The sequence below is a fragment of the Chiloscyllium plagiosum genome, unplaced genomic scaffold (genome assembly GCF_037043375.1).
Source record: "Chiloscyllium plagiosum isolate Xiang-an unplaced genomic scaffold, Cpla_swu_hap1 HiC_scaffold_18, whole genome shotgun sequence".
In the NCBI taxonomy this organism is placed as follows: domain Eukaryota; kingdom Metazoa; phylum Chordata; class Chondrichthyes; order Orectolobiformes; family Hemiscylliidae; genus Chiloscyllium; species Chiloscyllium plagiosum.
The window spans coordinates 49,860,567-49,873,932 of record NW_028270156.1 but is presented as its reverse complement, the minus strand read 5'-3'; the positions used below and the strand labels follow the sequence as shown (position 1 = coordinate 49,873,932).

Sequence of the window (13,366 nt, the reverse complement as noted above, 5' to 3'; positions counted from 1 at the left end):
ACAAGCATATGAGCTAAAAATTCAATAGCCTCCTAAAAACAGGCACCAGGATCATAATGTGCAATTAGTCTGCATAGAGAATATCTACCTAAATTTTGACTAACGGACATCTTGCAAGTACTTCCATCAGCAAATGTTGCATTCGCTGTAAAAGATACCATAAGTAAAGGAGGCCCCAGTGAAATGGTTAACTGTTGTACATTCCAGACTATAGGCTAGCAATGGTCTGAACTGTGTGTGCAGCCACCCAGATAGAGAAAATCTTTGTAAGTAATGGCATTTGGCACTGAGAAGTGTTGAAATAATAGAAATTCTTAAACATTTCCTCAAGGGAAATATTCTTTGAACAGTAAGTGCCAACAAGCAGCCTGATTAATGCAGATTTCAATCCAACAAAAATCCCCCAAAATATTCCTCCCTTCCTGTAACATGACTATAAACCCTCCACGCTTTCAGCAGCTACAACTCAATTGAGGCTAAAGGATTGAATTCAATTAGAAACCTACATTGAAAGAGACCAAAATTCACAGAACAGGACACCAACATAATCAAGATGTTTATCCAACTTCCCAACAAGTCAGCAAGTACAGAAGTCTCACAGAACAAAGTTGCCAGCTGTAATTTCCACTTTGTGCTGAGTCTATTGCAGATTAACATTAATTGTGGGCCATTTAGCCTCAGCTTCCTTTGGTTAGCAGGAAAAGAAAAATCCCCCTGAATCCCCACATTTCATTGCATTGTGTCAGTGTTTCTGTGCTGGATAAGGAAAGAATTGAACTCTTGTATATTGCCACCCCCAATAAAATAGTTGAGGTGCTAACATCTATGGATAACTAGTAAGCACCTTCAGCAGAGGTAAAAAGAAATATAGATGTTTGAAAATCTGAAGACAAATTCAGAACACAATGAAAATGTGCTAGCTGTTTTTCTCAGTACATTATCAGTCCACTAAAATTCAAACTAATATAGGTTTAAGACCATAAGACCATAAGACATAGGAGCGAAAGGAAGGCCATTCGGCCCATTGAGTCCACTCCGCCATTCAATCATGGCTGATGGGCATTTCAACTCCACTTACCCGCATTCTCCCCGTAGCCCTTAATTCCTTGTGACATCAAGAATTTATCAATTTCTGCCTTGAAGACATTTAGCGTCCCAGCCTCCACTGCATTCTGTGGCAATGAATTCCACAGGCCCACCACTCTCTGGCTGAAGAAATGTCTCCGCATTTCTGTTCTGAATTTACCCCCTAAGTCTGTGTCCATGGGTCCTAATCTCCTCGCCTAACGGAAACAATTTCCTAGCGTCCACCCTCTCCAAGCCATGTATTATCTTGTAAGTTTCTATTAGATCTCCCCTTAATCTTCTAAACTCCAATGAATACAATCCCAGGATCCTCAGCCGTTCCTCATAAGTTAGACCTATCATTCCAGGGATCATCCGTGTGAATCTCCGCTGGACATGCTCCAGTGCCAGTATGTCCTTCCTGAGGTGTGGGGACCAAAACTGGACACAGTACTCCAAATGGGGCCTAACCAGAGCTTTATAAAGTCTCAGTAGCACAACAGTGCTTTTATATTCCAACCCTCTTGAGATAATTGACAACATTGCATTCGCTTTCTTAATTATGGACTCAACCTGCATGTTTACCTTTAGAGAATCCTCAACTAGCACTCCCAGATCCCTCTGTACTTTGGCTTTACGAATTTTCTCACCATTTAGAAAGTAGTCCATGCTTGTATTCTTTTTTCCAAAGTGCAAGACCTCGCATTTGCTCACATTGAATTCCATCAGCCATTTCCTGGACCACTCTTCCAAACTGTCTAGATCCTTCTGCAGCCTCCCCACTTCCTCAGTACTACCTGCCTGTCCACCTAACTTTGTATCATCGGCAAACTTCGCTAGAATGCCCCCAGTCCCTTCATCCAGATCATTAATATATAATGCGAACAGCTGGGGCCACAACACTGAACCCTGCGGGACACCGCTTGTTACCGGCTGCCATTCTGAAAAAGAACCTTTTATCCCAACTCTCTGCCTTCTGTCAATCCTCAATCCATACCAGTAGCTCACCTCGAACACTGTGGGCCCTCACCTTGCTCAGCAGCCTCCCGTGTGGCACCATCTCAAAGGCCTTTTGGAAGTCTAGGTAGATAACATCCACTGGGTTTCCCCGATCTAACCTACTTGTCACCTCTTCAAAGAACTCCAACAGGTTTGTCAGGCAAGATCTCTCCTTACTAAATCCATGTTGACTTGTTCTAATCCGACCCTGCTCTTTCAAGAATTTAGAAACCTCATCCTTAATGATGGATTCTAGAATTTTACAAACAACCGAGGTTATGCTAATTGGCCTATAATTTTCCATCTTTTGCCTTGATCCTTTCTTGAACAAGGGGGCTACAACAGCAATCTTCCAATCATCCGGGAATTTCCCTGACTCGTGACTTTTGAAAGATCTCAACCAATACCTCCGCTATTTCCTCAGCCACCTCCCTCAGAACTCTAGGATGTAGCCCATCGGGGCCAGGAGAATTATCAATTTTAAGACCTTTTAGCTTTTCTAGCACTTTCTCTTGTAATGGCAACCATACTCAACTCAGCCCCCTGACTCCCTTTAATTGTTGGGATATTACTCATGTCTTCCACTGTGAAGACTGATGCAAAGTACTTATTAAGTTCTCCTGCTATTTCTTTATCCCCCATCATTAGGCTTCCAGCATCAGTTTGAAGTGGCCCAATGTCTACTTTTGCCTGTCGTTTGTTTCTTATGTATTGAAAGAAACTTTTACTATCATTTCTAATATTACTGGCTAGCCTACCTTCATATTTGATCCTCTCCTTCCTTATTTCTCTCTTTGTTATTCTCTGTTTGTTTTTGTAGCCTTCCCAATCTTTTGATTTCCCAGTGCTCTTGGCCACTTTATAGGATCTCTCTTTTTCTTTGATAGATTTCTTGACTTCCTTTGTCAGCCATAGCTGTCTAATCCCTCCCCGGATAATCTTTCTCTTCTTGGAGATGAACCTCTGTAGTGTCCTCAATTTTACCCACAAACCCCTGCCATTTTTGCTCTACTGTCTTCCCTGCTAGGCTTTGCTTCCAGTCTATTTTCGTCAGTTCCTCTCTCATGCCCTCATAATTACCTTTATTTAACTGTAACACCATTACATCCGATTTTGCCTTCTCTCTTTCAAACTGCAGACTGAACTCTACCGGATTATGATCGCTGCTTCCTAAGTGTTCCCTTACTTTAAGATTTTTTATAAAGTCTGGTTCATTACATAGCACTAGGTCCAGAATAGCCTGCTCCCTTGTGGGCTCCATGACAAGCTGTTCCAAAAAGCCATCCTGTAAGCATTCCATGAATTCCCTTTCTTTGGATCCACTGGCAACATTATTTACCCAGTCCACCTGCATATTGAAGTCTCCCAGGATCACCGTGACCTTGCCTTTCTGATAATAGTTCAGCACAGACATGTGTTAAGGACACATGTTTAAATAACGTGATTGAAGTTTTTAAATGAGGTGTCACAGACAGTTGGTGAGGGCAGTGTGGTTGTTATGGTGTATATTCCATAAGGCTTTTGATAAAGATACGCCAGGCTTGTCTGCAAAGTTAAAACCCATGGAAGTACAAGGAGAGTAGAACATGGATGTGAGGTTGGCTCAACGACAGTAAATAAAGTGCTGGTGAATGGATGTTTTTCAGACTGGAGGAAGTTATATAGTGAGTTTCCCCAAGGTATGTTACTAAGAACACGTTTCTTTCTTCACATACATTAATGTCTTAAACTTTGTTATGTAGCCTTTAATTTCAAAACTTGCATAAGACACAAACATGAAAGTGTTGTAAAGAGGACAAAGATAGACCAAGGGGACAGAAACAGATTAGTTGGATGGGTGAAAGTTTAGCAGATGAAGCTTAATACAAAGTGTGAAATAATACACTTTGGGAGGAAGAACAAGAGGATAATACTGTAGGAGCAAATTACTACAAATGATGGAATCTGAACTGAAAACAAAACATGCTAGAAGTCACAGCAGGTCAGGCTGCATCTGTGGAGAGAGTCATCTAGACTCAAAACATTAGCTTGCTCTCTCTCCACAGGTGCTGCCTGACTCGCAGTAATTTCCACTATTTTTTGATTTCAGTCAAGAAGAGAATAATAATTAGCTCTTGCAACAATTTTATAGTTTCATAGAATTGAAACTTGGCTTTCCTGTTATTTCACTTTGATCTTGTCATACTCCTTTCACTGTTTCCAGCAGGAATCATTTTCTTTCATTATTGGATGGGGTGATAAATTCGTCATTGCTCCACTCTCACGTGTTGGTCACTGTGTCTTTACTACAGTTCTCAATGAGTCAGGATACAGATAAAGTCAGTACATGACTTCAGGCATCTTCAATTACATCTTTTTCTTGTTCAGCTTCAGGCTCATCTTAGAATGCTGAACAAATCTTAAAAGTGATTTAGTGACCTGTGAAAAGCTGCAAATCTCTTCTGGTGTATATTACCAGTCCATATATTAGACTTGCTTCAGCTGAGTGGGTATGTACTTTACTTAAATGTCTACTATCTGGAGCAGCAGAACTTTGATCTTGTCTCACCTTTGCACTAGAGGACTCGAATAGATATCTCCATGATCGATTGATCTCTTTCTGCTCATTCTAACAGTGTCACAACTTGCTGGGGGAGATGCACTAACATGCAAGCTCCACTGTTCTTGACATTGTCACAAAGATTTAATTTTAAAGATTTAACAAATTGCTTAGAGTTCCCTAATTTACCTGTCTGATGGTTGAGGTTGTCTGTTAACCTGAGATTAAGTTTCTGTTATAACATGAGATATTTATTACAAATAAATTCATTCTAATCAATGGTAAAGAAGAATATAAATTGCCAACATATAATTCTGCTAGCTGAAACTCTAAACCCATCCAACAAGATTAATTAACTTTTCATTGAAGACACAGGACAGTTAGCACACTAATGTCACAGACTTTGGTTAGACTGTATGGTTAGAGGCAAAATAAAGGAGATTTATATTTACAGTGACCAGTAGGAGAGAATAGCTAGCTAACTTCCAGGTTTTGGTTACTTCACTGCAGGGACAAAGAGACAGACAGAGCGCGAGAGACAATAAGACCATAAGACACAGGAGCAGAATTAGGCAATTCGGCCCATCAAGTCTGTTTCGCCATTCGATCGTGGCTGATATGTTTCTCAACCCCATTCTCCTGCCTTTTTCCTGTGACCTTGGATCCCCTTACTAATAAGAACCTTCTCGGTCTTAAACACACTGAATGGCTTGGCCTCCGCAGCCTTCTGTACCAATGCATTCCACAGGTTTACCGCCTTCTGGCTGAAGAAATTCCTGCTCATTGAAGTGCTGTTCCTTCATTCTGGGGCTGTGCCCTCAGGTCTTAGTCTCTCCTACAAAGGGAAACATCATCTCTATGTTCACTCTATCCAGGCCACTCAGTATTCTGAAAGTTTCAATGAGATTCATCCCTTATCTTCTATCAAGTACAGACACAAAGTCCTCAACCACTCCTTAGATGACAACCCAGGATCATTCTTGTAAACCTCCTCTGAGCCCCATCCAGTGCCAGCACATCCTCAGCTATAGTACAGGGCCCAAAACTACTTTCCATATTCCAAATGTGGTCTGACCAGAGCCTTATATAGCCTTAGCAGTACGTCTTTGCTGTTGTATTCTGGCCTTTTTAAAATGAAGGCCAGCATTGTGTTCTAATTGTCTTGTTAACTGCCTGCTAACTGAACTTGCATGTTAAGAGAATCCTAAACTCGGACCCCTAAGTCCCTTTGTGTTTCAGATTTGTGAAGCCTCTCAACATTATAGGAAGGAGATTAATAAGCTAGAGTAAGTTCAGAAGCGATTTCCCAGGATGTTGCTGGGTATGGAAGGTTTGAGTAATAAAGAAAGGCTGGATTGGTGAGGACCTTTTTCACTGGAGTGTAACAGTTTATAAAATCATGACAAGTATGGATAGGGTTGATGGTAGGTGTCTTTTCCCAAGGATGGGAGATTTCAAGACTAGGGGGCATATTTTCAAGATGAGAGCAAAGAAATTTTAAAAAGGCACGAAGGGCAAATTATTTTTTTTTCTAAACACGATGGTGGTACGCATGTCAAATGACTTTCCTGAGGAAGTTACAATGTGGGCAGAGTTACAATGTTTAAATGACATTTGAATAAGTACATGAATAGGGACGGTTTAGAAGGACACAGGCCAGGAGCAGGCAGGCAGATTTAGTTTAGTTTGGGATTATGTTTGGCATGGACTGGTTGGACTAAAGGGTCTGTTTCCGTGCTGTTTGACTATTTAGAAAATACTCTACGCCGCTACTCTTCCTACCAAAGTGCATAATCATACGTTCCTTCATTGTTTTCCATCTGCCACTTCTTTGCCCATTCTCCTAGTTTGTCCACGTCCTCTGCAGCCTAGCTGTTTCCGCAACACTATCCAAACTTCCCACTCATTGTGTCATCTGCAAACTTATCAACAATGCTCTCCATTCCTTTGTCAAGATTGTTAATATCTAACATGAATAGTTGTGGTCCAACTAGCCACTGGCTGCTATTCTGAAAGAGACTCCTTTATCCCTGCTGTCTGCCTTCTGCCAGTCAGGCAATCCTCTATCCATGCCAATACCTTGCCCGTAACCCTATGGACTCTTATTTAGCATCCTTCTGTGCAGCATTTTGTCAAAGGCTTCCGTATATCCAAATAGATCACATCAACTGGCTCTCCTTTGTCCCGTTACCTCTTCAAAGAATTCTAAGACTTTGTCAGGCATGACCGCCCCTTGTTGAAGCTGTGCTGACTCAGTCCTATTTCACCAGGCCCTTCTATGTACTCCACAATCCTATCCTTCATAGTAGACTTAAAATCTTACTAATGACTGAGCTCTGGCTGACTGGCCTATAATTTCTGTCTTTTCCCTCCCTGTATTCTTAAACTGGGTGTTACATTAGTTATTTTCCAGTTCTCCAAGGTGTTCGCTGACTTCAGTGGTTCTTAAAAGATCATCAATGCCTCCACAATGTCTTCTTAGATATCCTTCAGAATTCTGGGGTGCAGTCCATTTGATCTGGGTGATTTATCCACTTGTAAACCTTTCAGCTTCCCTCGTGCCTTCTCATTCATGATGATTATTACACTCACCTCTGCTCCTGACTCTCAAAGTTCTGGTATGCTGCTGGTGTCTTTCCCAGTGAAAAGTGGTGCAAAATATCTATTCAGTTCCACCACTTCTTTGTTCCCCAGTACTACTTCAATAACTTCATTTTCCAGCAGTCCAATGCCCGCTCTTGATTCTCTCTTTTAATATATCTAAAAAATCTTTTGCAATTTTATCTATTAATAGCTAGCTTCCTATCATATTTCATTTTCTCCCCTCATTGTTTTTTTGATTGTCCACTGCTAGTCATTAAATACTTCCCTTTCCTCTGACTTTCCACAAATCTTTGCCACATTGTATGCTCGGTCTTTTGCTGTTATGCTGTCCTTGATTTTCCTTGTCAGCCATTCTTGTCTCATCCTCTCCTTGGAATTTTTCTTCCTTCGTGGGATGAAATTTTGCCGTGCCCTTCGAATAATCCCAGAAACTCCGCCATTGTTGCCCCATCGTCTTCCCAGCTAGGCTTCCTTTCTGACCAACTCTAGCCTGCTCCTCCCTTAGGTCTTGTAGTTATCTACTCAAAATGTGATTCCATTACATCCGATTGCAGCTTCTCCCTGTCAAACTGCAGGGTGCATTCTAACATATTATGCTCACTGTCCCCTAAGGGTTCCTTCACGTTAAGGCTCCCTAATCAGGTCTGCCTCATTACACATCCTCAAATCCAGAATTGCAGGTTTCCTTGGGTCTAAGGAGGAAGACTGGAATCATTTTGTGATTATCTGAATTACGCACAAGATACTTTGCAATGAGCCCACACTTATCATAGGACTAGGAGGAGTAGGCCACTTGGCGCTTCAATAAGATCGTGCTCATCTGGTTACGGCCTCCACTCCATCACTTGAAGGGTGTTAGGGTAGCAAGATACAGAGCACGTTTCTACTGAGAAAAAACCCATAAAAACCAAGAGGTGTTTTGCTCACAGTCTAATAATGCTAGCAAGATAAAATACAAGATTGCATACAATGAAAGGATTGGGAGAACGCATAGAGTCATAGCACTGGTATTCAAAGATAAAGTGTGGAAGAGGTATGGTCATATGATTCAACTACCAGCATGTATTCGATGTCTGATAGCAATTCAAATTACGTTCCACAGGGAAGATTGTTGTTCTCCTTGATGCAAAATTTCGCAGGTAGACCAGTGGGAGAAAGGTCACAATCCCATTGTAGCACCTGCTCAGAATGGCTATTGACTTCAATAACAGAACCATGAAAATAATATCTTGCCTGTCCTTTTGTCATTATTTAAAGTAGTACGCTAAAATTATCTTTTCTATTTTATGATATTACACAACTCTTAGTGGGTACATGTCAATAATATAAAATCGACCACTAATTAGCAAACTCAGTCAGCAAGTTTACAAGGATGATACATGTGGAAATCTAGAAAAATAAATTATTGACACATCAAATACTGTTTGTTTGATGTTGATTTAAGGGGTAATGTAATGGAAGTTTCAACGCGTAACCTAACCAGTGGGGCTTCGGATCAGGTAAAGGTTGATGCCTGCTAAAAATTGAAGACTTTTACTCTAACTTTTAATAACATCACTCTTTAGAGCTCGATTTTATATTATTGACATGTACCCACTAACACTTATGTACTATCATAAAATAGAAAAGATAAATTTAGCATACTACTTCCTTTGCATATTATTTTTCAATCACTAAGTTAGAGTGAAAGCTGTTTTATGTTTGCAACAGGTTTTTCACTGCGTGCTAGATCTGAAAGGTCATAGGTTCAAGTCCTATTCACGAGATTTCAGCACATAATCCTGGTTGGCATTTCCAAGAAATAAGGAGACCATTTTTTGTATAAGACATTAAATGCAGACTTCACTTACCCTATCAAGTGGGAGTTTAAAAGAAAAAGCACAGGTTGGGCAGAGAGTCTGATTATTTATTTCATTGACGTTTGTGGGAATTCACTTCTGTATTTCCTCCACTGAAACATTAATCTATATCTCTAAAGTAATCATTTGATAAACCTTTGGGGACCACCTTCTACATTATAAATGTATGCCATTCATCTGTTGGTCTTCTTTCCTCCTTTACAAAGTAAACTATTGATAGAACACTTCTAGCTCTACTCGGTGACCAGAATGATCTAATTATTAATCTCGTCTTGCTTCAGAATAGGTCAATACAGATTCATCAACAATTTTCTGCTGGCTTAATTGTCTTTTCCCTTTTACACTGCATGCATTAACCAAATCAAATACTGGTAACGCTTTCTAATGAATCTGTAGCTATCTTCATTATGTTAGTTCCGTATTGAACAATCTTTCTTGTACTCAACTACACAGATGTGAACATGTACTACTCTAGGTAAAAGGAAAATCCACAAAATATGGAACTTAAACCTACATTTCTGGCTGGCTGAAGAGTGGCATTGAGTTGGATACCAATTTTACGCACTGCCCAATTTTATATACCATTGACTCCAATGGAGCATAACCAGGATGGGGTCTCCAAACAGGAGTCTGACCAAAACATACTTCCTTCTTGCCAGATTCAATGATTTTATTTCTTGTTACGCTTTCTCTCTTCTGGCATTAAACAAAAGAGATTCAAATGTGCTCGAGGCTCAGGTCATATACAATGTCCGGCCAATATTTATCAGTTTTACTTATGGTTTTCAATAGGACGAGGGGTCTATTATGATGGTGTAGAGGATTGAATTTTTAGATGGTATATCCAGTGCAGAGTTCTGCACACAGGGAATACATATCAAATGCTTCATCCCAGCTTCACATTCATGAAAATTAGTCCTGTCTTTTTTTTCCGTTCACTCATGAATGTTGCTGGCCATTTCTAATTACCATTGAGAAGACCAGTTTGAATCAAAGTGGAGCTCAACATAAGTTGCTTGCACTTCAGAGGATAGTTAAAAGTAAACCACATTTCAGTGATTAGAGAGTGGCATATTGGCCAGACTGGGTGAGGACAGCAGATTTCCTTCCCTGAAACTCATTAGTAAACCAAGCAGCTAATCTTAATCAGCAATTTAGTAGTTTCATTTTCACTAGTGCTGACTGGTGGTGAAGTAGGAAAGTTTTAATGACCTCTTGCATGATATATTTGAAGGCTGGGAGGACATTTATTTAGGCTGGATAATAGCGAGTAAACGCAAAAAGGAAAAAACAAGTGAAAAGTGAGAAGGATCCATATTGATCCAAGTCATTGTGTATACTTCAATATGGAGTTCCAAGATACCCTATATGTTCATTTCCAACTTGCTTTTTGACCACTTCTTCCATGTTGGATCCAGTTGGCCCCTAACCTCTACTAAAACTAGCCTGTGTGCACGCGCATGTGTATCTGTGGTGTGTATATGTAAATGTTTGGGAATCATGGGAGTAAATTGTTGAAGGCTAATTAATTGGCAACTTTAATGCAATGTTTCACCACCACTGGTACAAACGCAGCTGTGGATGAGCCTAGTCGTTGAGTAATGTGCACAACAAGTAAAAAAAGCCTGCTTGAGGTCTCCCTTAGAGGGGGAAATCGAGGTGGGGGGAAAATGGATGGAGATTTGTAGAGGGATATTATTTTTCATTCGAATACTCAGTACCTGATTGTGGAACTTAGCATCAGGAAGGGAAAGCTCGCTGTGAGTCAGCGCTTGCCCTCAATGCTCATCCCCTAACCCCAGAAAATCCTTCTCACCAAGACTTCTCTCTGACCTGGATCACTCCAATTCTCAGTCTCCCAAGGCTGTCACTGCCGCCCTAGTGCTGTTGGTGAGAGAGCGGTGTCCGGTTGCCTGGCTGCTTTCAAAGGTCATTAATTCTGGAGAAACTGTCTGAGAGGCACCAGTAATCTTGTGAAATGATGCATCTTCAGTTTATTTGAATCTGCTGTAACTTGTGCACCTTATGGACTTGAAAAGTGCAACAATTCTTGGACCTTCTTGTCCAGGTTAATCCCATGATACCTCCATAAAATTCTCACTCTAGCTTTTCATACCAGATACATTTAATTAATTGAATTGAAATTCTATAGTTTTGGTGGGATCATCTAGACCAGGCCTGCTGGATTACTCGTTTGGCAATGTAACCGCCATGTTACCACACTCCCATCATGCATCACATGAAGCTTTTTGGCAACACTAAATTACAAAATTTCCTCTCTATTATTTCAGTACACTTGAGGTTAGCTTCTCAACTTCCCAGTTCTACATATTCGAAAGTGCCTTTTTTCTCCATTCCGAATCACACAGAAAAGAAGTTAAAAGGGTTCATCTTTGTGATACATGATAGCAACCCATCGATAGGTTTAAGCTACACACGAACTTCCTTTTGAAGGTGAAGGATCGAAGGCAGGTTTCCTCAGACATGCCCTGGAATTGTGTCCCACTTTAACATCCAAAAGCTCCAAAAATTATTGTAAATGGTAATAAGAGGTATCATTTCATGAAATTGTTAATAACTCGAACTGAGGGGTATTAAGACACATTTACATCTTTCATCATCTGTAACTCACACTGCAACTACTATGTGCCCAAATCTCAGAAATAATTTTGAATAGCTTTTATTTTAAAAGAACCTACTGATTTTCCGCAGTTGTTGAGAGGCTCTCAAACACTGGTGTCGATGATGTGCTGCTGGTGAAGGACCCATTGTCATCTTGATCATAGCGTCTCTCATCACGTGCTCGACGGCGGCGCTCACGGGCTATCTCCTCCTCGTCTTCCATACTTCTCTGTGCAGTTAGTCTGAGGGGGAACAGCAATGCTGTCAGTAATGTGGCATTCTGTTGACCAATTCACATTAATTGTGAAGTTAATTGGGAAACAAAACCAAAAGCGATGAAGAGGATCTTTCATTCTGAAATTCCTTGCTGCAAAAGGAAAATCTCCTTTTGCAAACATAGTCCAAACTTGTAAATTGGGCTTCAAATACAAAACACCACCATCATCATTGTCCAAATGCAAAAAGCAGCTTTGTCCACCCCTTCTCTAACCAAAACAATGGGCTCTCATTCCCTGTATCCTTCTCTTGGAGGCAACTATCCATCTCTGGCCCCCTGCCAACTTCCCACATTTCCTTCTCATCAACTTTAACTCTGCATTCATGCAGATTGTCTAATTTTTCTCTATTATTTATAGAAATTGTGGCATTGGTTACCTCAGATAGCTAAATGACCAACATGTGGTTCAGAATAACGCCAATGGCTATGTTCTGTTCCCATTCCCATTCCCATTCCATCCTGCCTCCTGCCCCTTCGCTCAACTGAACAGCAATGGAAAATCACCACTGACAAAAACCACCATGAAAACAACTCTGGATAAAACAAATCAGCAGGCAATGAGTCAAGGACTTCGCTTTGGACAGAGCACACACCAAGTGAATGAATAAATAGCCGAAATTAGTTCTCTGTCATTTACATTTTGACAGATTACAAGGGGAGGTGAGTTTTTCTGGGTATTTGAATTTAATTAACAGAGAGATTTGACCTCCATGTTGTAACAACATTCATTCTACTATTTCTGTAGGGAGTAACTGAAGCTTTCTGTGTATAATTAAATCCATATCAATGTTTATTGGGGATAGAAAGGGATGTAGAGTTGAGGTCAGATCAAATTCGGTCAGTTGTTATTTTATCAAACAGAGGAGCTCATGGCATAGTGGCAACATCACTGAACTAGTAAACCTGAAACCCAGGTCAATGTTTTTTGGGTCATGGATTCGAATCTCAACTCAGCAGATGGTGAAATTTGAATTCAATAAAAATCTGGAACAAAGAGCTGGCCCAATGGTTGTTGTAAAAACCCATCTGATTTACGATGTCCTTCAGAGAAGCAAATTGGCCATTCTTACTTGTCTGACCTACACATGACTCCAAACCCATAATGTGGTCAACTCTTGACTGCTCTCTTGGTAATTAAGGATGAACAATAAATGTTGGCTTGGTCAGTGACGCCTACATCCCATAAACAAATGTTTTAAATGGCTCATAATCTGAATAGTCAATTCCTGCTCAATCTTAATTTGTAAGTTTTTAACAATAAACATTTAATGGACATCCATTATCATAAGATCCAGGAATTTAATTGAATCTTATGAGGAGTCTTTTGGGGTATTAAGTTTTAGACTGCAATTGCTTTGGGAGACACCAGAATAAAAAAGTGAGATAGACCTTTGAATACAA

General features: G+C 40.3%; 1 protein-coding gene across 6 annotated transcripts in view; it reads right to left on the bottom strand.

Moving 5' to 3' along the window:
• Positions 1-13,366, bottom strand: part of lsp1a (lymphocyte specific protein 1 a) — a 335,791-nt gene that overhangs the window by 129,439 nt on the left and 192,986 nt on the right. For all 6 annotated transcript variants that reach the window (XM_043705980.2, XM_043705981.2, XM_043705982.2 and 3 more), the window contains one exon: positions 11,766-11,930. In XM_043705980.2, the coding sequence (XP_043561915.2) occupies positions 11,766-11,930 (165 nt within the window). The remainder of the gene's footprint in view (positions 1-11,765; positions 11,931-13,366) is intronic.